General features: G+C 42.6%; 1 protein-coding gene across 1 annotated transcript; it reads right to left on the bottom strand.

The window, feature by feature from the left end:
* Positions 1–1,664: 1,664 nt before the first annotated feature.
* Got1 (glutamic-oxaloacetic transaminase 1) lies at positions 1,665–24,530 on the bottom strand. Its single transcript, XM_020181192.2, has 9 exons — positions 24,312–24,530; positions 15,669–15,850; positions 9,780–9,903; positions 9,218–9,330; positions 8,858–8,962; positions 6,912–7,062; positions 6,664–6,829; positions 5,452–5,594; positions 1,665–2,482 (listed from the first exon to the last, which is right to left on the bottom strand). Exons 1-9 carry the CDS (start codon positions 24,427–24,429, stop codon positions 2,343–2,345), a joined length of 1,242 nt encoding a protein of 413 aa, XP_020036781.1. The 5' UTR covers positions 24,430–24,530; the 3' UTR covers positions 1,665–2,342.
* Positions 24,531–25,269: the final 739 nt, after the last annotated feature.

Below are 25,269 nucleotides of genomic sequence, written 5' to 3'. Positions count from 1 at the left end.
TATTAATTACCACTTAATGGTAATAAAACAGTGGCAACTATTTTGCTGTGGGCTTTATGTACCAAGTATTATACTAAGGATCCATTAGCTCATTTATTTCTCAGAACCACCCTGCAAAGGAGGTATTACTGACAGGCTGGACAACTTGCTCAAGGTTACCAGCCAATGGCAGAGCCTGGAAGTTTGAGTGCCCTACTCCTGAAGAGGGAAAGACTGTGACAGTCCTACCTCTGCAATCTACATACAAAGGCGCATGGTAGAGGTCCTGACAAGTCCTGCAGCTTTTCCCCAAACTTCCAGAGTGGGGGACACACCGACAAAATTCATGTAGACACAATTAAGAAGGCCAAATTCCCAGACTGGAGCTTTTTTTACTGCTAAAACCATTTGAGCGTTTTGGTGCTGAGATTGAGGTTTAAAGCATGGGTTCCTAACAATGTTTTGATGGTTTTAGCACTTCCCCTAGAGAAAAATTTAGTTCTTCCTACCCAGAGCAATTAAACGCTAAGATTTTGTCAAGTAGGACTGCACCTTGGAGGGCCACAGATCATTTTAATATATCAAGACTTTTTTGCCCTGAAGAACCAAGTTTTGCCCCAGTGGAAGTACTGATGTTCCCGTGGAGAATAATGGTTTAAAATAAACTTCTATCATTCTTCTTTAGGAAGAATGATAGATTGTCAGAAGGTAAACTCTTCTATGTTGGCTGCCTTCCCTTACTTAAGCATCTTTAAGTTGGAAGGAGAACAAATGTTGATAAAAGAGGAACTAGGAGGCAGGAAGAGATGAGAGGCTAGCATCTAATCACCTTCATTCCATCCACACGCCCATGCAGTGAGGGCCAGCAGATGGTGAAGGACATGTGCTATACCACTGAAAAATTAGGGGGAGGGGTTCCTATGGGACAGCAAAAACAAGGACTAACGATTGCTACTTTCATCTAGTTGGAAAGTCATCCATTACAAGTGCCAGTGGACCTACTGTCTGTAGTTGCAAAGAAGGGAGGGGAGCACAAACAGAAAGTTCTGGCTCAAGGTTAAAAGAGCTTTTAAGCCAAGGGGCTCTACCAGCAGAACAGTATCCTACGCATTCATCACCACCATCACCCAGGTTGGAAAATGAGTCAGGGCCAATATAGAACTTCTACTTCACTGGGGGACAGAGGCTGGACTTAGTGAATTCTAAGACCCAATCATCCTTTAAGACTAGGATTGACTCTAAAAGAGTCCTAGAAAAGGGCGGATCCTGTTAACTTGCAATATTTTTTGAAACTCCCAAGTAGCAACAAATTCTACAAACCTACCATTTGGAGAGTCCCTGGGACTCTCTGGAAACTGATCTACACTTAAGTGTAGATCACTTGTCTCAATAGACTGGAAGGTCCTCCAACTGCACTGGGGAGGACTGGTATTCTAGAATCTCCCTGAATGACGTTGTCCTTGCTATGAGTATGTGAAGTCCAGCATCATAAGAAATATTAGACCTGTGGCCTCTCAATGACAAGCCTACAAAATTTACAGCCTCAGTACAGTGCTTTCACTAAAGAGTTGTATTTCAAAAATACGTTTAGTTTTTTTCTTTGGCCACTACAGAATCCCTCTGAAGCCTTCACTTTAAACTGTGGGTCATGGCCCATTAGTGGATCAAAAAATCATTTCCACAGGTCTTGATCAGCACTTTTATTTTTTAAGTGAAATTGAACACAATAGACTAGAAAAAATCAGAATGCACTATACATCACAAGAGTAAGTACTGTTTCATGAAACTTTTTATTTAAATATGTGTATCTGTATGTTTGTGCATGTGTGTATGACAATATAAATATTTCTTATTGCAGTCACTCTTAAGAACTAAAGCTTCATGCTAGGGACACAACCATGCAAAAAGAGCAGGAGACAAGACACTCTGGGTGGAGATGATGAGTTTAATGCCACAGCCAACACCCATAGTCACACTTGGCTTCTTTAGCCAACTTGGTCTTTGGGACTAGACTTCATGCAGTGTCCAGCAACACGCAAAAGCATGTAAGCAACGTGGGCAGCACTCCCATTTCTAGCAAGGGGGGCGAGGCACCTACATCTTATGATCAAAATATTTGTTTATTCTTAAATAAAAACCTTGATTTGCTCTGGCTTCCAAAAGCCTCTAAAATCCTAGGCTCCCAATTCATTTCAAGGGATGTTCTCTTCATGTGGGGCCAACTTAAACAGAGCCCACCTTGGCAGGGCAGCTTCTAGTCCTTCAGTTGTCTCTCATCCATCACATGTACAATTAGGTTTGTGCAGGCAGGGAACACAGGTGACAGAGAACTGCTTTGGTGGTGTGGTCTGGATGGTGGTTCCTCACTGGATTTTGATGACTGCTTCATGGATGGAGTTAGCCACATAATCTATGTTCTTGGTGGTTAAGCCACACATGTTGATCCGACCATTTGGCAGCAGGTAGATGTGCTTTTCATTGACCAGGTATTCCACTTGTTTGGCTGTTGAAAATCAAAAGAAGACAGAATCAGAGAAGCAGGGATCCCTAACACAGAGAAGCAAGGCAAAAGGAGCTACTTGGTCCAACTGAAAAACAGAAGAATATGCTCACTTGGATTCTGGAAAGAACTCTTAGTAGCTAGCGTTCTAATTCTCAAGAAGTACAATATGACTAATACTGACAAGCATTTTAACCTGGACCACCCCCAAGCAAATCTTACATTCAAGACACCCCATCAACTGAAAATAACCACCAGACATCAGAACATTCCACTGATAGGAAACACTGGTTGTAGAGTCCTCCCTTTATCTCTTCTCTAACCTGTTTGCTTTTCCTGAGCACCTAGAGGCAACCTCCTTTTGACATTTCATTTTTGCAGTACAATGACAATATCCCAGCGTAAGGTACCTGATAAATGCTGTGTGAACAAACCAATAGTCCAAAAAACTCCACAGATCTTCATTCACTTCTCAGCCCTTCCCTCATATACAGGAGAGGGGCTCCATGTCAATACCACATATGAAACAGGAAAGGGCTGCTTGTACTTCCTTGATGCCACAATCTCTAGAGTAGTTTTGCCTTATGGCAAATCCATGATAGAATTCTAGCAAATTTTTGCCTAATTAGCACCCAGAAGACCATCTCCGAAGGGAATTTGGAATAATAACAAAATCATAATAATCAAAGGCAAACACTACATGCCAGGCAGTGCTCGAAGCACTTCGACTCTACTATTCTTGGGAATAACCTTACCATACCCATTTTATAGACGGGGCCTGGAAAAGTTAAAAGATCATGCCAAGGTCACACAGCTGGTCAGTAGTGGATGTGTGACTTTAAGCCTAGGTGACTTTTCACCATGTTTCTGCACCGCTTTTCCCTGGAAGCAGCAAACCTGGACTCTGGTCTCAGCACTGCCACGTGTCCTTCCAAACAAACAAAGTAAGCTTCCAGAAGTTACCCTGACCAGGTTTAACTGTGTGAATGACAGTCATCCAGGGAGATAAAGCCAACTTCACAGCTACCAGAGCTACAGGCACACCACTGTTTGTAAAAGCCCAGAGGGACTCACTGTTACAGGGCTCCCATCCTGATTTAGTTTTGTTTTTTTAATAAGAGACTTCTCATTGGGCACCAGTGGCTCAGTCTGTAAGCCTAGCTACTTGGGAGGCTGAGATCAGTAGGATTGTGGCTGGAGGCCAGGCCAGGCAGAAGAGTTTGTACAATCCCTCCTATCTCAACAGAAAAAAAGCTGGGCATGGTGGCATGTGGCTATCATACCCAGCTGCAGTGGAAAGCTTAAAATAGGAGGACTGCAGTTCAGGATGGCCTGGGCAAAAGTGAGACCCTATCTCCAAAATAACCAGAGCAAAAAGAACTGGAGGAATGACTCAAGCGGCAGAGCGCCTGCCTGGCAAGCATGAAGCCCTGAGTTTAAACCTCAGTATCGCCACCCCCCGCCCCAAAAAAAAAGACAGAGAGAGAGAAACGCTTCTCTGCTTTTGGGAGGGAGGGAGTGTTACAGTTTGAGACATTAATAAAAGTCATAAACTCTTTCCCTAGAAAAAGGCTAGTACGCACATAAGCTTCACAGAGCTCCTAAAGTGTAGCAGTGGACTCCAGGTTAAAAGCCCCCATCTGATACATAAAGGATGACAAAGGAAGTGCTGTAACATGAGAATTACAGAAACTAGATGGTGGGGACATGGGCTCACTGTACAATTCCTCCAACTTTTCTGTATGTTTTCCTAATAAAATTATGGGGAAAAAACTTTATATAAAAGGTAAATGATGTCGAGTGCTAAGAATATAACTTTAGTGTTATAAGCACAGATGTATTCTTATCACTTTTTAATTCATAATAAAACTAATTCCCTACTCTGGATGGTGGGGTAATAAGGCTTTTTTCTAGAGTGTCATCCCCACCTTGTGAGCTATTAAGAGTATGACTACTAAAGATCAATTTCCATTACACTTAATATTTTTACAACTGTATAATAATTTTTTTTATTCAAGTAAATGAATTCTCCATTCCACAGTCATGAAGACACCTTCAGTTAACTGAGCTAGGCAAGTGCTCTACCACTTGAGTCTCATCTCCAGTCCTCCTTTACTTTCTTGGGTGACCTCATTTTACCCCAAAGAATTTTGAGGTGTCTGCAAAATGACCCTTATCACTTATCACCTCTTTATATTTATTTCCTTTGTTTTTTCTGAGCCCATTTCAAACTAACTCTTTGATGGCCCCAGTTATAACACATCTCAGAGCCCCCAGGATTCCACCTACAACCCAAGCCAGTGCACAACCCTCCGGAGAGCCACTCAGACAGGCAAGTGAGTGGGCAATGCACCATGCTAACAGTGGTGTAGCTAGCAGGTGCTCAGGAATTATTAAACAGATTCTCTATCATCAGAAGGGACCGCTGATCACTGACATGCCCTGCTGACAGCAAACCAAAAGCCTGTAAGGCTGCCCAGTAGATTTTCAATCAGCTTTTCATTCCAACTACCTATTTAAATTCTTATTTATGGAGAGATAACTTTGTAACATATTTTTGAGGACAATACCTAAAGACTAGGAAAGAACTGTTAAGAAATTCAGTCCCTGATAATCATATATAATCTTTACATAGGATTATGGTAAAGCTAGAAGGTACCTGACAATGTGCCTTATGAGAGATCATTCATAAGCCAGGGTTCTAAGCTACAAATCCTGTTACTCCCAGCTGGCTCTGAGCCACTCCCTAGCCCACAAAGATGAAAATATCTTAGTTAAGGATCAGTAGGGCAGACCACAACAATGCTCTTGAGATATAAAGGGCTCAGGAGAGAATGAGCAAACATCACTTGTTCTGGTCCAAAGTAATGGAAACCAATTAAGCAACAGCTGATGTTGGTGAGCTTATGACCAGTGACGGAGGAAAGTGCTATGTCTCTGCACGCGTGCTCAAGGGCATGGGGGCCACTTACGGTTCAACCCAGTGAAGCTGAACATGCCAATCTGTTCAGTGATGTGAGACCAGGTCCCAGGGGTATTGAGGGCTTCTAATCGTGCCCTGAGTTCAGCTCTCATGGTCAGAATCCGGTCGGCCATTGTCTTCACGTTACCTGTCCTGAGGCATAGACAGTCATATAAATACCAGTTCAGACAGGAGACAGAGTTTACGAAAACATGTAGGTTTAAAAACTGTAATTTAACTGCAAGACAAAATAGGATCACAACCTGTCTATTACAGTACATGGACGCCCAGACAGGTGAATGAACAGAGCAGAGAGATAGATTTAGCGGGCAGAAGGCAAGGACTACACTTATTGACAAGGGTCAACTGGTACTCTTAGGTATGCCAGCTGAAATACTACTGACATTTCCACTCAGGTTTCATGAAGTGCTCGTATAGATGGGATAATATATTCTATCAGGCCTTATTAAACAGAGATTATAGATTTAGCTAGTACAGGAAAATTACTCTGTTCTAAATTAAGATAAAATTAATCTGCTCTAAATTAATTTTTTCACATATATCCTCTTATCCACAGTTTTACTTCCTATGGCTTCCATTACCCGGGGTCAACCATGGTCTGAAAATATTAAATGGAAAGTTTCAGAAATAAACAATTCATTAGTTTTAAATAGCTTATTATAGGCTATTAGTATAATTTTCTGTTTTGTTGTTAGTATTGTTTACCTCTTACTATACCTAATTTATAAATCCAATTTTTAATAGGTATTTATGAATAGGAAAAAATAGTATAGGTAGGGTTTGGTGCTATATCTGTGGTTTCAGGAATCCACAAGAGGTCTTGGTACAAATAAAGGGAGGTAAGGGGAGATTACTGTAAATAAATTAGAGACAAGAAGGAAGAACCCAAAAATTGTCATACTGGTGGATATTCTATTCTGTCAGGAATATCTTCCTATGTGTTTTCCAACTTTAGGGATTAGAAGGTTGAGAGGTGGGAGTTACCATTCACTGACTCCTTCCTCCTCTGTTCTAGCTGCTATGCTAAGCACATTATGAGGTAGGCATGAGCCCCATCTCAGAAATATCTGAGATCCAAAGAGATTAAAGCAATTGTGTCCTGCTCCTGCTAAAATGAAAGGAAGAGACCCTAGCTGGATGTAATGGGACAATTACAGTTCTGCATTCCCACCCCTCACCCATCAAGCTTTAAGCTCCTTACCACTCCTTAAAGAGCTCAGGGTTAGAGAGGACGGAGGCCACGATTCGTGCTCCCTGGGCGGGGGGATTGGACCAAGTAATTCGCACAATCTTCTCCATCTGGGAAAGGACCCGCAGGATGCCCTCAGATTCTTTTCCAACCACGGTCAGATTCCCAACTCGCTCATCTAAAGAGAGGGCAAGAATCAGGTTTAGCTGCTAATGGCAGAGTAGGAAAGAGGCAGGGCCACAACTTTGGAGAGCACTCACTATAGAGCCCGAAGTTCTTGGAGAAGGACTGAGCACAGAAGAACTCAAAGCCTTCAGACACAAAATAGCGAATGGCCCAGGCGTCTTTGTCTAGATCTCCAGATGCGAAGCCCTGATAGGCTGAGTCAAAGAAGGGGAACAGAAAGCGGCGCTGCAAGGAAGGAAGGCAAGTCAGTACAAGAAATCCTTCTGGAACCAAACTCAGACTGGCTCTTCCTTCCCCAGTTGATATTTAGAAGGAATTTCTACCACTAAATCTTTCTCCTATTTCTCATCTATGTGCACTCAACCAGCTACCACTTTACATCTGATTCTCTATTCAGCTAAATACCAACCTACAAACATAATAATTTCAGTAAACCTTACTTTTTAACAGAATACTGTCCTAGGGTGTCAAGATGCAGCTTTGTCAGTGGACTTATTTTTGAGGTCAGAAGGGATTGCCCTGTGTTAGTAGATTGTTCTGTGCGAACTACTGGTGTGATATATTAGTTGAATGAGGCACAGCATCCCCAGGTCTACTTTACCAGGTACTCAGATGAACAAGGCTGAGTTCTCTATTCTTGTTGCATTCATCTCCTCAAAGAGCTCCCCCTTCAGAGTCTGTTTCTGCTTCTGGGCATGCACTGAGTGGACAGCACTTCTCTCCCTGAAACTGTCCAAAGCCAGAGACCAGGGGTACTTTTAACTCTGGCTCTGCAGCTCCTTCCCCACATGCAATCATACCTAAGTCCTGTCAATCCTGTCTCTTGGGAGCTCTAGGACTTGTTTGCATGTCACTTTCCCCACTGCCACCTGCTTCATTCAGGTCACCACCAACTCCTACTTGGACACTGGCAACAACCTCCTAACTGCTCTCCCAGCTTGTCCAGTCTTGCCTCCCTGATTCATTCCCTGCTGCATAATCAGAGTGACCTGAAGACAATGCACGTCCACTCCCTGTCATCACAGATTTCAGTGGCTCACTGCTGCCATGAGAATGAAGTCCAATGGTTCGACATAGGGCCCAGCCCTATTTGCTTTCTAGCTGTGTCACTCACATACCCACAACTCCCTCAGAACAAGAATGACCTTCATTTCCTTAAATGGACCATGATCCATGCCTGCCCTCTTCCTCTGCCAGCCTCCACCTGCCAAGGCATTCTGAACTCCTCCCCTTCTTACAAGACATGGAAATCACTCTAGCAGGCAGGCTTCTGCCACCACCAGAACCCACAAACACCCTGTCACACACACACACACACACACACACACACACACACACACACTCCCCAAAGTCCAGGCTATGTAACACTAAGAACCCATTAACACAGCATTTCATCGTATCCTAACCGCCCCAGTACTCCCCACTCTCCTCAAATAGGCTGTGTTCTTTCAGGGTAGGGACCACGTCTGCTTTGTTCACTATGGCACCATACCCAGTGTAAAAAACTATTCCTCTCTGCCTAAGTGGAAAATAAATGCATTTTGAGCTAGAAACTTCAATTTCAGTTAGAAAGTTATCCCACAGACATAAAAAGTTTTAATACAAGATTATTCATAAGATCAAGAAATCTGAAATAAACCTACATGTCCATTAGCTGATTTACCCAGTCTCTAATAAAAAAGAGATATAAAGTATCTATACAAAACATTAAACACCACATATATAAAGAAGTTCAAGCAAAACAAAGTGTGTTAAAAAACACTATAAACAAAATGATCCTTATAAATAAATATGTTTAAAAAACTACACACACAAATACACACACGCATGCCCACACGCAGCCTGACTGTGTGTGACACACCATCTACCAAAATACTAACAATGTCTTTATAGTTAATATTTATAGTTTATTTATTTTCTTCTTTGGATTCTTCTCCATTTTCCAAATTCTTCAGCAAAGGGTTTTGCTTTTGAACACATTGACATACTATTGGTCAGAGATGCTCTGAAGAGGAGTTACCTTCATGACGGAAGCAATCTGTTTCCACTGCTCTGGAGTCGGGTCGGTCCCTGTTGGGTTGTGTGCACAGGCGTGGAGGACAAAGATGGAGAGCTCAGGAGCATTCTGAGGAGAAGAAGCTATGTCAACTGACACAGTGGTGACATTGGGGGACACAGCAGAGTACAGATCAGCAATGAAGGCATAGTGTGTTCTTAGCAGTCTGTCATATCTGCCTTTTGTGCAATCCCTGTCTTACACACCATTTCAGAGTATCTGAAACCACTATCTGGTTTTGGGATGATGTTTCAAACTCTCACTTGTCAGATGATCCAAAGACTCCCTGCTGTTCCTCTTTACTTTTCCTTCTAAACCACCTACCTCCAGATCATTCAGGAAACCCTGGAGGTCAAGGCCTCTCTTCTTTGCATCCCAATAGTGATAGGTCCGAATGTCTTTAAAGCCAGCAGCAGTAAATACAGCATTATGGTTCTCTGCAAGCAAAGGGATAAAATGTTAAGAGCTTTCACAGGCACTGGGAGGCATAACTAGAAAGGATAAAGTCAGCTTGCAGGGCCCTCAAGCTCAAGGTCCACTGGGCGTAACCGAGGCGTAGAGGTTAGGACAAATAATTATATCAAGAACAAGTTCAACCAGTTACATTAATGCCAAACTTACATCCTACTACAGTGGTACTTCCTGGGTCTATGTTTTATGCTTCCTCTGGGGAGTCAACATGGACTAAAATATGAGTTTATCAAGGATCTTGGGAAAAAAGTGTTCTCATTTGACTTTTTCTCATACATGGCCATAACCCACTGCTCAGGGTACTCCCAGAGTCAGCTCTTGGGGACCTTGATTACATTTGCTGTATGACCAACAAGCCTCATGAAGATATCCTCTCTGGCTTTCTGCTTCCTCTCTCCACAGCTAAAAGACTCACCCCAGGTCGGAGAGGATACATAGATGGGAGTGTTCGTGTTGTTCGTTCCATTGTACCATCGCGCTAAGAACTCGGCTCCAATTCGAAGTGCACCCGTTCCCCCCAAACACTGTACACCTCCTACCTGAAAGAGAATACAGGGTCACAGGTTCATAACGGTGAGATCAGATAATACTGGCAAAAATAACAAGTGTTTACTTTGTACTCGCTCTGTACATTTGTATTATTTCATCAAAGCCCCTCAACAACTTCATGACAAAGGTCCTAATATGTTTACAAATGAGGAAACTGAGTCTGAGAGAGATAGAACACTGTGTTCAAAGTCACCAGCCACTGAGCAGGAGGGCCAGGTCTTCAATCCTACAGCTTTGACTCCAGGGGGAGCTGCCCATCTGAACACAGTGGTAGAAGATGGACCTAGGTCATGTCCATGTGTGCCATGACAGGCAAACCCATCTCTTCAGCACCTATCCCAAGATCAAGACTTCCCTCCAGAAGAAGCCTGGAAAACAGTGTTTATAGTTGGCCTTTGACATAGCCTGTGGTACTGCTTCTCATCTCCAGAACTCGGCTTACAAATATTTAGAAATATGATCTAACAAAACAAAGGTGATATGCAGATGCTGCTTTCCCTTCCCTAGCTTCTCACCTTAAAGTAACCTAATATGGGCAATAAATAAAAGTCCTGTGTTTGGACTGCGAACGTGACTCAAACAGCAGAGCACCTGCCTAACAAGCACAAGGTCCTGAGTACAATCTCCAGTACCACCCCTATAAAAGAAAAGTCCTGTTTTACCATTTACAAAATGGTTTCACATCACTTTCATTTGATCCTCACATACCCTGTAGGTTCTATATCCCAACTGACACATGAGGAAATTGAGCCAGAGAAGTAGTTTGCCAAAAGATACACAGCTGTTAAGTGGCAGGGCTAGGCATAAACCTAGGTCTTCCCACTCTGGATGTGGTCACCATGTCCTGCCTGTGTCATTTTGCCCATCTGTCTTGGGTTTTGCTTCTGCACGATTCAAAATTCTAACAAGGCTTCAGAATAACTCTTTGGCCACTCTTGGCAGGGTAGAGGGAGGGAGCCAGGATGTAGAAATAGTGGTCGAAGGAATTTTGACCTAATCTATAAATTGTTTTTTATTAAAAAAAATAAGAATATGTTCAAGTGTTATTTGTAAAATTTTACAATAATTTTTAAAACCTATTCAGATATCTGGGATTTGCTATAAAATAAACCAGGTTTGTCAGTGGTTCAATCTCACATAAGACTGATGTATACAGATGTTGCTGAAGCTAGGTGATGGACACATTTATTATATTATTTTCTTTTTTTTAATGTAGATTTGAAATTTTCCATAACAAAAAGGTAAAAAAATCTTCCTAGATAGAGAAAAAAAGCTTCATAAATTGTTGTTAAAAATCTAACCTAATATTGATGCCAAAACATGCCAAAGGAAAAAGAGTAGAAAAAAGGGAGAGACCAAACTTCTAATTTTTAACCCTACCCTTGGTCCCACTCCAGAAAGCAAATTCATTGGAGTCAGGAAATCAGCAAACGAGATGGGAAATGTGTCTGAAAAAGGTAAACTAACTTCCCTAACATGAACTACACCTTCGTAGGAATCCATAACATCTGTGTCACATATTATCAAAGTTTCAAGGAAGTGTCATTCCCTAAAAGTATATTAAATCTAGATGGCTTTGGTTACTCAAAATATCAGCAATTAACAGAAACAAGTTTTGGATGAATCAGTAATGTAGCAATTTGGTCATTCTGGCAACTGATTTTTAGCAAATTACCTAGGGTCCAAGAAAGTCCTATACTTAACATAAAGGAAAATCATCAATATCAAAGAAAACAAGTCCAGACTTCTCAAGGTAAACAGGGTTATCTAAAACAAGGGAGATCCAGTTAGAGTTGGTATGAAGCCAGACAAGGCAGCCTGAATAACTACTACATATGTCAGTATATAATTGCTGGACTCTAGAACCTGATTTCAGATCACAATTTGCTGATGTTATGACGTCACAGTGAGGAGCAAGAGAGCTGCCCAGGAGCTGCTTGGGGCCAGGGTCACACTGCCTTCACCTGGGTGCCATAGCAACTCTCACAAAATATTACACATGGTACTACAAATGTGCTGAACTGTCTGAAGAAAGAACATGCGGAAAGGACCTGGGCCATAGCAAAAGCCCAAGACTCCTAGAGGCAATGGTCAAAGCAACAAACTGAGGCATCATTACGTGGCAAGGAGCTGTGGTCCATGAGCCCTACAACAGCTTAGTAATTTCAGAACCTGAAACATTACTACATGAGAGATGAAAAATGAATATTTTGTTTGGATCCTAATGTCTGAACATGGAAACATAATAAGCAGTGAGTAGCCAAGAAAATAAGTCATCTTGAAATGAGTGCGGGACCTGGTAGTGTTAAACCTTGAGAAAAATAATCAAAGACACAATTATTGTTTGCTTTCTGGTTCATTCATTCTTTCATTTGTGCCTCATCTTCAAATTCTGGTTGAATAAGCGTTTCTATTTCTACCCTGACCATTTTAGTTAAAACTGACTCCACCCTCCCTCCCACCCACTGCCCTCCTAACATACCTCCTCCTGCTTTACTTTTTATATATTATAGCATCTTTAATATGCTATATAATTTTTACTTAAAAAATGAATTTTAGTCATTTAGTCTGTCTCCACAAAACGGAGAGCAGGGCCAGGGGCTTCTGTGTGTTTGGTCACTGCTGGGCTCTAACATCCCACACCATGCCTGGCCCTCCTAACAAGCATTTGCTGAGTAAATGAATGATGAACACCCAGGAATCCCAGAGGTCCCAAGATTGGAGCTAAATGCTGAACATCTGCAAGGTAAAAAAGCAAGCCATGATTCCTACCTGGGAAGTCATGGACTTCTAGGAGAGAAAGTCTTATAAAATTAGACCTTATAATAAACACAGCAAGTACTGCGAACAGCTTGTCCATGACAACTCAGAGGACTTCAACTGACCCTGCCTGAGAGCTAAGGATTCAGCATACAAGTGACCCTTGACCAGGTCTGGAAGGACTTGGAGGCAGGGACTGGAGAGATGGAGAAGTGAGGGAGGGCATTTCAAGCAGAGGGTAGAGCCCAGCAAAGGCTCTGAGTCATGACAGAGTCCAGTGGGTTTGGAAAACAGCAAGGCTCTTAGAATGGCAAGACACCTAGGGGATGAGGAGGAGTAAGCAAATGGATGCAAAGCACAAAGGCTGGTCTTACTCTGTAGGCAGTGAGAGAGCTACTACGGGGGGGGATAGATCAGGAAGGGGGCACATGTGACACCATTAATTTTTTTTTTCCTAAGAAAGATTTTTCTAGATACAGTATGCAGAATGTAGTGAGGAGGAGGCTAGACCTGAGAAGGTCAAAGAAGCTATAATAAGAATCTCCAAGAGATAGTAGCCTGAGGCTACTCGCTGAGGACTTCCAGGGAAAAAGGAAAAGCTCAGAGCTCAGGAGCAGCTGGTGCCTAGGGGAAAGCAGATGCCAACAGAGTATCCTAAACCAGCCCCAAACAAGTATCTCCAAATATTTGCTGCTATAAAGACTGGCATTTAAATTTGTTCCGCAACCAAAAACACATCACAGAATGAACTAGACTAAGAAGGATAGCTACATTCCCAGGTCAAGGCCACAAGCAACAGGCCAAGTCTTATTGTTCAGAGGTCAAAACAGGGGTCAATAGGCAGAGGAGCATCTGCCAGCATAGCAACCATGTCAGAAATGCAGTGTTAGAGGAAGCATCTCTCCAGCACGAAATCTCTGTTTCCATGTGTCAACAACAGAATTCCAACTAATTTATTTACAGGGTCTATGAAGAGAGGCACCCAGGTGCCAAAGTTCCCCACTTTCAAACTTCATTAGAATTCTTTCCTCTCTCTCCTCTCCTCTCCTTTCCCTCTCTTCTCTCTCTCTCTCTTTGGATTTTCGTAACTTTCCCATGTGACCCCCTACTCCATACTCTTAACATTTCTACCCCATGCCTTCAGTTGCTTGAGGTAAGTCACTGTCTCACATAGCACTCCTGTTCAAATACTAAGTTAAATTACTTGCCTAATCATTGACCTGAGTACAAAGACCTACAGAGAGCCTCCCTGCTTCTGGACACAGGTACCAATATACACATGTACAACCTTTACCTTACCCTGCCCATTCTGCTTATCAGGGCATCTGGGTAAGGTGACACAGAGGAAAGCCTGTTGTAAATAGCATGTGAGGAATTCCTCAGATGACTCCAAGACACAGTCCCTTCAATTCAGGCACTGCTGGCTGCACAAGGTGGCCTGGGGGATAATGAGGTAGTTGTTTTCAATTGCACAATACCTAACTGGACTATTGCTCTTCCCTTACCCACCCATCCAGTCAGGTTTATCTTGTTCAAATGACACTTTCATTGTGTAACTCCTCTCAAGGGCTCAAGCCCTCAGTTGGCTTCTCCTGCCCTGGCTGCCAAAATTAGCCTACCTCATCCATCCAACAGGTCCCCAGCTCCACTCAGGCAGGTCTCTCTATAACCTAAACTTGCTTAGTGCCCACCTGTCCTGGATCTCCCCCCACTCCGCCACTCAAGAGGAACCCCCACTCTGTTATTCTGTAATTCATGGTTCTCAAACCTGGCTATACTCTGGAATCACTTGGGGAGCTTTTTAAAAATATGTCCATGGCAGGAGGGAAAAGGGAGGAGAAAGGGAGTGAAAGGGAGGGGAGAGGGTGATGCCTCCAAGATTTAATTTAACTGGCTCAGCATGGGCCCATGAGGTCCAGTTTACAAACTCCCCAGATGGTAACAATATACAGCCAGAGTTGAGAGCCAGAGTCCTGGCTGTGTTCACACATTCTTCAAGGCTCAGTTCAAGCCCTGCCCGTGGCCCTCACGGGTCTCCCTCATCTCAGAATTCCTATCACTTCCTACTACACACAGCCTATTTTGCTGTGACTGCTTTCAAACATGTTCTTCTTCCATGTGTCCCTAGTTGCAACATAACTCATTAAATGAGAGATCCTGAGGTCAAGGTTAGAAGTATTACAGAACAGTAGAACTGGTAGGGACTTCAGAGAGCACCTACACAAGTGGCTCTTGAACTTTTGGAGGCCCCAGAAACCTTCTGAAAAGCTTGTAAAAACTATGGAAACTTCTCCCCAGAAATAAGTATCGATAAAATCCTGCATATTTTTCAAGAAATGCCCTTTAAATGATGACTTAGAAAGCACTCCTTATGGAACCATAAGCCACAAATTAGCCTTTTTCTGACATAAAGATACAGGGACCAGAAGGAGTAAGTAAATGACTTGCCTATAGTCAAAAGTTGGGGCAGAGAGGGGTCTAGACCCTTGGTCTCTTATGATTCTATTAAATTCCATCTGCTTGGGCTGGTGGAGTGACTCAAATGGTAGAGTGCCTGCCTTGTAAGTATGAGGCCCTGAGTTCAAACCCCAGTGCCACCAAAAAAAAAAAAAAAAAAAAAAAAAAAATCCATCTGCTTGGCATCTCTACTGACTGCTTCAAACCCAATAGCAGAAATCTGATGATCTACCGGACAAAACTGAACAACTGAAGAAGCTGTGCCTTACATATGGCATGTTCTTTGCACTGCCAGGCTCCTGAACTCACACTACTAAAGCTTTCATTCACTGAGAATTTACTAGACAAACTCTTAATACTTTAAAACAAATTGACCTTACTTTCCTGGTTTCTTCCTGTTGCGATGTTTTTGTTTGTTTGTTTGAGATAAGGTCTCACTATGTACCCTACGGTGACCTCGAACTTGTGATCCTGCTGCCTCAGCCTGCCAATACTTTCATAGATTCTAAAAAGAAAACACACCCTTGCCCAAACTCACCCGCTTCTCCTTGAGAGCTGGACTGTCATCCCCAAGGGCAAGGTGAGACGCACAGGTCCGGAACTCTGCTAGGCCCAGGATGGGCAGATACTCATGGTTGAGGCTGTTATCATTAGCAATCTTCTGCTCCACCTTTCTCACAACCGGTAAAACCCAGGGCTGGCAATCATCGGTGCGATAGGCTGAGCACAGAAAAAAAGACAAAGACAGGAGAGTCTCAGGCTTCATCTAGGTCAGAGTGTGGAACTGGGAACAGGGAGAATTCTACCACCTTCTAGACAAAACAGAACAGTGACAGAAACTGAAGTGCATTCCCTTGCTGAATACCCACTTTGGGCCAAGTCTGGGCTAGGTGTTGGGAAAACAGGACAGACATGGCTTCTCTTCCTATGGAACTTACAGTTGTTAAATATGTGACCTCCAAAACTAGAATGCTGAAATAGAACTGGGATATCACAGAGCCTGATCAAGTGAGAGTGGAAGAGAAAGTACTCTGTAAATTAAAAACCGTCCTATGAATGCTAAGTCTCTCTAGTCATTGGCCCAGCAATCTTCTTCCATCTGCATGTCACCAAAGAGTTCCAGAAAGGTCTAGGTGCTACACAAGAACTCTGTACCCTCAAACATACACATGGCGAGAAAGGAACAGAAGACCCACCTCCTCCTCTTGTCCTAACAAAGCAAAAACAGGACAGGGAGCAAATGCTTATGACTGTACCAGGAACTGGTTACACAATCGCCAAAGGACCCACTTCAAACACATCTTGTCCTTTCTCTGTATTTTGACATAGACCAGCGCTTACCATTTTGACAGTTCATCCATTTAATCTGCCTTACCCATTCATTGATCTAAATTATCATTTCATAGTATTTAATCTTGCTTTATAGTACATTTCTAAGCATTTCTTCCACACTAAATATATTTTTAGGCCACTTCAATTTAGCCTGTCACTGATTTTCCCCTATTCTACTACATGGTGATGCTGCAGCTTTAGAGGGCAGCTGCTTTGGCCTTGCACCCAAACCAATAATCTCTGAGTAGGGTTCCTGACAGGGGTCACCTGCCTCTTTGTGACAAAGTGTAGGTCTCCAACAATCCTACACCTATGCAGGTGACTCTGAGACTGAAATAAATTTTAGAGTAATTTTATTGTACTGATTTCTTCCCAACGTGAATCCCTGACTTAAAAAGAAAATCACATTTTAGGGTGGTAGTTATTGTTTACCAAGCAACACATTAACTGTGGAAATTTAGAAAAGCCCAAGAAAGCAAATAATCAATGTTATAATTAATATGTAATCAGCACTCTGAGAAAAGGGACATGAAAATGTGGTTGTACAACCTTCCGAGCTTTATTTTCTATGGACATACTCTTTTATAAAATATAGATCATACTATACATAGGATTTTCAACATACCTTTTTTCTACTTACATATCTATTATGACTGCCAGCATTAACTATTCTGATAGGTGATATTTGCATGTCCCCATCCTATTATTTTCTTTTATCTAGTTCCCAAGTCCCTCCCTCCAAAAATAACAACTATTGATAGTTTTTTTTATGTATCCTTCAGAATTTCCTTTGAACACACAAGCAAATACAGCTTCTTATATTTGGTAGTATATAACATACTATACTGTTTTGTTCCTTGCTTTTCCCACTTGAATATCTTTTGATATTTGTGCATAGAGTGTCTTTGTTCTTTTTCACAGCTGCTTAACTGATGAACCATATTTTGTTTTGCCAGTCTCTTATTGTACATCTGAGCTGTTAACAATCTTTGGCTATTAAACAATACTTCAGTGAACCACCTAGTACATACATCATCGCACATGTATGCAAATATATCTGTAAGATGCAGGTATAAACATGGAGCAGCTAGCTAAGAAGTATGTGCATGGTAGCTTGGATAGATATTTCCAAATTTCCCTCCACAGAGTTTATATCAATTTACATTCCTACCAGCACTGTAGAGAGAGAGTATCTGCTTTTCCAGTCTCAGCCACTCAGCCACTGAGTGAATTTTTGCTAGTGTGAAGGTGCAAATGGTATCTCAGGGTAGTTTTTAACTTACGTATCTCTTATTACGAATGCAGTGGGCATTTTTCATATATATGAACCAGTCATTTTAATATTGGAATATTACTTTCTATGCATAAGCTATTAATGTTGTTTTCAATTACTTGCTATTATAAACACTGTGACAAATGCTCTTGTATCTCTTTGCATATTCATTACTGTTTTCATAGGGAATAGTTCTAACTGGAAAATTACTAGGTCAAAAGTTATAGAACAAATAGAAGATCATTTTGAATTTTGTGTCTGTCTTCTATTAGCCATCTCTACTACCTCCAGGAATATGACATCTGCAAACCTGAGAAATTATCAGGCTAACAATAAAAACATAGGCAGAGCTCCAGAACGACAACTGTCACTAACCTACCAACTCATACTATCATAACCAGTCATGTTTTACCTCCTGGCCACCAAACAAACTCCCTCTCAATGAGTTCAAAAAGGCCTGCTCTACCAAGTGGGATTTGATCTAGTTTCTTTAAACACACATGAAAATAACTACTTCTGAGTAAGAGCTGCCCCTGAAGCAGATCACCCTGTCTGATCACAATGCTGCCATTGTTCAAAGTATTCTTGGAATCCTTTGGAGTGTTTTGTTTGGTGGTATTGAGGTTTGAACTCAGTTTCACACTTGCCAGGCCAAGTGTTCTACCAGTTGAGTCCCCAGCCATGGGGAATTGTTACAGGCAGCATCTCTCTATTGTGACTATCCTCAAAAGTGCCAAATCTTCAGCCTTTGAAAGTCAATTTAATTTTTGGAAATGGTACTTATACCATCTCCAGCAAATAGGGTTGGTAAATAAATTGAATGATATTCCTGGAGGACAATCACAAAGACACATCTCTTGTGTGGGTTCCCTGCTTTGAAAGCCATTCCAAAAGATTTCTAGAAATCTTTAGCAATAACTGCATGTCTGGAATACAGTAGAAAGTACACTACTTAAATGTGTAATTGCTTGAGTGTTCCTAGAAAAAACCAGTCCTACTACACTTCAGGTCTGTGTTTAGATATTATATACATTATATAATACAATTAGGCTATATGTTTATATAATGATACTGCTACACATAAATATTTTAAATAAAAAGATATGAAGGAAAAAGAGATCACTGTTCTTTTGTTTGTTTTTTGTTTTGTTTATTATATGATTTATTTTTATTAAGTAGATTTTCATTTTTTTTTATTTTTTTTATTGTTTTATTATTCATATGTGCATACAATGCTTGGGTCATTTCTCCCCCCTGCCCCCACACCCTCCCTTACCACCCACTCTCCCCCTCCCCCCCATCCCCTCAATACCCGGCAGAAACTATTTCGCCCTTATCTCTAATTTTGTTGAAGAGAGAGTATAAGCAGTAATAGGAAGGAACAAGCGCTTTTGCTAGTTGAGATAAGGATAGCTATACAGGGAGTTGACTCACATTAATTTCCTGAGTGTGTGTGTGTTACCTTCTAGGTTAATTCTTTTTGATCTAACCTTTTCTCTAGTTCCTGGTCCCCTTTTCCTATTGGCCTCAGTTGCTTTTAAGGTATCTGCTTTAGTTTCTCTGCGTTAAGGGCAACAAATGCTAGCTAATTTTTTAGGTGTCTTACCTATCCTCACCCCTCCCTTGTGTGCTCTCGCTTTTATCATGTGCTCAAAGTCCAATCCCCTTGTTGTGTTTGCCCTTGATCTATGTCCACATATGAGGGAGAACATATGATTTTTGGTCTTTTGGGCCAGGCTAACCTTACTCAGAATGATGTTCTCCAATTCCATCCATTTACCAGCAAATGATAACATTTCATTCTTCTTCATGGCTGCATAAAATTCCATTGTGTATAGATACCACATTTTCTTGACCCATTCGTCAGTAGTGGGGCATCTTGGCTGTTTCCATAACTTGGCTATTGTGAATAGTGCTGCAATAAACATGGGTGTGCAGGTGCCTCTGGAGATCACTGTTCTTAACCATAATTATATACTCTGTGAAACTCTAAACAAATCCTATACATATACATGGGGGTAGGGATGAGGGGAGAGGCATTGATTGTGTCTACACTGTGACAAAAGACAAGTTAGCCAACTCAGATGTCCCCTTCCTTCTTCACCTTGGTCTTTTTCTTTTTTTGGAAGTATTGGGGTTTGAACTCAGGGCTTCACACTTGCTAGGCAGGTGCTATACTGCTTGAGCCATTTTGTCAGCCCTCCTTTCTTCTTCACTACCCAGGTTCTCTCAGGTCTAGTTCTGGACATAGTCCCCAATGCCTGGCTGAACGGCCCTGCTGAGAAACAACTGCATTACTCTTGGGTGTTTGGGGCCAGAAGTCAAACATTATAAACAGCCACTACTTCTTTCTGTTGGACCTAGGAGTCACTCTTTTTTCTCATTCATTCATTAAACAAGGACTTATTAAATCTACCATGAGCCCCTCAATTGGGAGAAGCTACAGAGGTGAATACGATAAAATAACATATCCATGTCTACTTTCCAGGAAACACAGTGTATCAAGCCTTTAATTCTCCTTTACAGAGAATAAAGTATGAAAGATGAATAAGGGTTGAAAGGTAGTGTGTCAGGTTTTATGTCAGTAAGAGAAACAATTTAAAAGAAGGGCTTATTTTGGCTCACAGTTTCAGAGGTTTCGGTCCATGGTCAGGCAGCTCCATTTTAGTTCATGAGGCAGAGTATCATGAGGGCCAGAGCATGGTAGACCAGAATTGCTCACCTCATGGCAGCCAGGAAGCAGAGCAAGAAGGAGCAGGGGATGTCTTTCCAGGGCATGCCCCCAGGGACCTACTTCCTCTAACTAGGCCCCTCCTACTTGCCATCACCTCCAAATAATGTCAGCCTATGAATCCATCAATGGATTGATCCACTGATTAGGTATGAACCTCAGGATGCAATTATGTCCCAAAGGCTCATCAACTGGCAACCAAGCCAACACATGAGCCTTCGGGGGACATCTCAAATTCAAACTAAACCAGGTAGACACGGGAAGAGCACCATTCCAGACAAGAACACCTGTGTAAAGTCCCTGAGGCTGGGAAAGTGCACGGGTTTTGAAGCTGTGCATTCATGGCTTGGAAGTAGGATCCAGAGGGAATAGCAGGGAGCGGCTCAGGATTGGAGTCTCTTCGAAGGATCTTCCATTTTAATAGGGAACCACTAAAAGCACTGAAGCAAGACAGTGACATGGACAGTTGTACATTTTAACAGAATCATTTGTGTGACATCACAGTAAACAAACTGGAGAGGACAGAGGGAGGTAGCTAAACCAAAAGGCTACTGCAACAATCCAGAAGGGAAAAAATGAAGTATGGGATTAAGGCAGTAGCAGTGGGGTTAAATACAAGAAGAGATAGTCAAATGAGTTTATTTAAAGACAGTAAGAAACCACATTGAAAACAACAACTATTCAAGCAAGATTCTAGGTTAGAGGCTGAATGTACATGAAAAAAACTGGACTGGAATCTGAAGAAATTTCTGCAGCATCAGGTTGGACCTGTGGTTTCCCTGCCCTTAATTTCAATCTGAAGCTTTGAGAAGCACTAAAACAATCGGCTTGGAAAGTATTGTGCTTAATAGTGGAAAATGTGGTTGTCTACTCTGTTTAACTTCAAGGAAAGTAATGAGATCAACACAGTAAGAAGAAAACGGGGGAACTCTGCAAGGGTGAACAAGCTAAAGACATTATAGGTGCAGTTTATTGTAAAAATGCCCAATGTCAAGAGAACCTGACTGAGCTCCATTAGATTTAAACTTAACTTGGAGGTGAGAAGGGGAAAAGCATCCTTCCCTAAGTCAGTAATTAATTACATTTCCTTCACAAAGATCTACTTTGTAAGTCTGAGACATTCAAAAGCCAGAAAAAGCCTTTTACTCTACTCTACACTAATTATACCCTTATCTAAGCACCTGTCATCCACAAAAAGATGGGCACAGTGATGATTCAAAAACATTTACACAACTGGATGTGGTGGTGCATGCCTAGAATCCCAACTACTCAAGAGGCAGAGGCAAGAAGATTCAGGCCACCCCAGGCAAAGTTGAGACCCTATCTCAAAAACAAACACAAAACACAAAAGGGCTGGGGGCATGACTCAACTGGTAGAGCACTCACCTAGCATGCCCTGGGTTCAATCTCCAGTACAAAAATAACCACAGCAAAAAACATTTCTACACGACACTTTTCATTCACATATCAGATTTCACACATAATTTTTCATTTAATCCTCAGTCAACTGATGGATGGTTCCATAATATTATCATCATACTTTACAGAAGCATCAAACATTCTAGTAAATCTTGGATTTCTGACAGAACCAAATCTTAAGAGAGGGGTCATTCAGTTCTGGCTCCTCATTTTACAGACTGGTTCTCAAGGATGCCAAAAAACCCTCCCAAGGTTATATTACCAGACCACAGTTTGGGGCCTGTAGCCACTGTCTCTTCCCACTACAGTACACTAGCTGATCCCAGATCATCTGAAAGTACCCCTAAACAGAGGTGTAAGCAGACACCCTGAAACCTGAGAGACCTGGCTGTGGAATCCCAGCTTTCCTACCTAGTGGCCTATGTGATCTGGAGCAAACTGCATCTTCTCTCTAGAGTTCAGCTTCTTTAGCTCCAAATTGTGTAACTGTAATAAACAGCATTCCAGGGTTGCTGTTAGCATTAATGAGATTACATACATAACTCACGTATCTCAGGTTCCTGGAAAACACGACAAAGACACATCACAGCAGAGATGGCCTTCTAAGCTAGAGACTATATGATTCTAGACCAGTCACTTCTGGCCTGGCCCAGCAGAAAGCTTTTTCTCTGCATAAGCAGTTTATTTCTGAATCAATGCCATAAATTATTTCACCTCTCAGTTCTTAAGCTGACATTTTTTTTATTCAACATTTTTGAGACCTACTCAAAGAAATGCGAAAACAACAGAATTAGGTAATACTTCTATAACTCCTACTGAGATGCCAGTCATGGTTCTAAGCAGTATAAATGTATTTAATCCTTCTAAAACCCTATAAGATGGTTCAAAGGTCATTGAGTCAATAAAAAGAGATTTTTAAAAGGTATATTTAGATTGACACTAATATTAGTTTTTCAGTATATATCTGGCCATAATTGAAAGTTCTAGATTGGATTTTCTTTTTTCTTTTTTTCAGTTCTGGGACTTGAATTCAGGGCCCACACCTCGAGCTACTCCACTAGCCCTATTTTTGTGAAGGGCTTTTTCAAGTTAGGGTCTTGCGAACTATTTGCCGGGGCTGGCTTTGAACCGAGATCCTCCTGATCTCTGCCTCCTGAGTAGCTAGGATTACAGGCGTGAGCCACTAACACGTGCCTCCAGATTGGATTTGAATCAAGAGCTTAAGTGGTGCTCAATCCAACTTAATTCAAGACAGTCTTTCAGTCTTCCACTCTGCTACCTGCTAACAACAATACATTCCCTCCACGGGCAAAACAATGTAGCATTGACTTATTTTTTTTCATGCTTTATTATGAAAAAATTTCAAACCTGTACAAAAGTTAAGAGAATAATATCATTGGTGCCCACATTCCATCACCTAGCTTCACCAAACCATCACTTTTTAATGATTCTTACCCCTCTCCCATACGCTTTGGTAGTTTGAGTTTTGTTTTTGTCACAAATGTCCTCTATAGGAATGCTGATTCTAAATCCCCTTCATGTCACCCTGTGCTACAAGATAATTCCGTTTCTTCTTTCCAAGATTTCTAGTTCTTTTATTTTAAGCCTGTTCCCTAGCATATGACAGCATCTTACTCATTTTCATCTCCCTGGCTGGCCTTTGTGTGTGGCAAAACTCCAGTCAAAAAAATTTGAAGCCTCAAACACCCAAATGACCTGATAGGTTGGAGCTAAAAGGGATTTCAGAGACTTTTCAATACAAATCCAGGCCTGGGCTCTTAGCTGTCAAGGCCCAAGAAATACAATCAAGAAGAGAAGACAAAGATGTGTGGAGAGTGAGCTCCATTCCACCCCATCTACCCGCTCCTGCCACATCTGTGAGGGCCAGAAACATCTTCCCAGATCCCTGCAGGCAGCATTAACCCATCTCAGAAGCACTTCAGATCTCTACCTGCTGAATTTTAAATGCTTGCAAACAAAACCAAGCCTCAGTCTTCCCCATAAGGTTTTAAGATTCCTAATTGGAATTTACCAACCCAGACCAGAATTCTAGGGCTAACAGTTCTTTTCCCACTTCGCAGCTGCCAGAGCCCCCAAGCCCATCAGGCTTCCCATCTCCCTCCCGCCGCCCCATTGCTTAGGAGGATGAAGTGTAAAGAACACAGGATGGGGAATCACAGAGGCTGATTTTATGTCCTGGCTGCTATTCCTTTTCTCGTGATCTCGGGCGCATTTCCCCTTTTCAGGGACTCCATATCCCCATCTGTGAAATGGGCAGGTTAAACAGGGCCCTCGTGGCTCCTGTTTTTCTTCCAGGGTCCCCTCTCCAGGTAGCATCCAGCCAGGCCTCAGCCCCCCTTCAATCCCGCCAGCCAGGGTTGGGTCCCCTCCCACGCTGCCCACGTTCCAGGACACAGCATCCTTACCTCCCACCCCCAGGTTGACCTTGCGGGGGTCTGGATCCTCCCGGAAGTCGGCGGTGAGCTTAAAGACCAAGACGGGTTGGGCCTGGGGAACATCAGCGAAGAGTGACGGAGGTGCCATAGCGACAGACAGACCCAGATCTCTCAGCCCGCGCTTGAAGTAGTTCACTCGGATCTGTGCGCAGCAACTGGAGGAGACTCTCACCTTCACCTAGCGGGCGGGGGCAGGCCCGCGGCCTCCAATGGCCGAGACGCGTCCGGAGCTTGGCAACATGATTAACCAATCATGAGCTTCTGACAACGAACAGGACAGGCGGGAGTGAATGCCATTAGCCAATCCAAGAACAGAATCTTATCGGTGCTGGTAAGGATGCAACCAATGAGATTTACTCCGGCGGAGATGTGGGCGGAGGCTAGAATTGATTGGCAAAGCGTAGTCCAATCGCGAAGGCTTTTATTCCTTGGCTGCTGGGAGTAGATCAAGCGGCCGGAGTCTCCAGAGGGCAGCCTTCTTGACCTTCGGGCTTCAAGAGACATCGGGGCGGTGGCCAACGAGAATCCCGGAGGACTGGTCTTCATGTGTCCGCTGAGCAGGTGTTCTTGCTGTCAGCTCCGGCAGCGTGCCTGTCGCTGACCTGACCAGGCGGGCTGGCGGCCGAATACACCCGGCGTTTGTGCTCCACCTGGACTTGCAGTGGGAGGCCACGCGGGCGACCTTGACCATCTCCGCCGCGTGTTTACCGAAGAAGGAAAAGTGGGTGTGATGCCTGCCTTGGTCGCCGGCAGTGGAGATCCTATTAAAAGTAGACGATGACCATGAATTCCTTTCGGCCACTCTGCTAGTTCGAGAGTTTTGCTCCCCACTTTGTTATAGAGGAACCTCGTCCTCAGCGACCTTCAGAATCCAGCTTTCCTCTGCAGGTTTCCTCCCACGCACGCACCCAACGAGATCCTACTGTTA

The sequence above is a fragment of the Castor canadensis genome, chromosome 7 (assembly GCF_047511655.1).
Source record: "Castor canadensis chromosome 7, mCasCan1.hap1v2, whole genome shotgun sequence".
NCBI lineage: Eukaryota > Metazoa > Chordata > Mammalia > Rodentia > Castoridae > Castor > Castor canadensis.
This window is presented reverse-complemented; position numbering and strand designations above follow the sequence as displayed.

Excerpts from the sequence above, each read along its gene's own strand:
- Got1 (XM_020181192.2), bottom strand. The coding sequence starts at position 24,429 with ATGGCACCTCCGTCACTCTTCGCTGATGTTCCCCAGGCCCAACCCGTC. Across the intron at positions 7,063-8,857 it reads AGATTGCTTCCGTCATGAAG|CGCCGCTTTCTGTTCCCCTT; the intron begins GTAACTCCTCTT and ends CCTTCCTTGCAG. Across the intron at positions 5,595-6,663 it reads CCTGAGCTCTTTAAGGAGTG|GACAGGTAACGTGAAGACAA; the intron begins GTAAGGAGCTTA and ends TCTATGCCTCAG.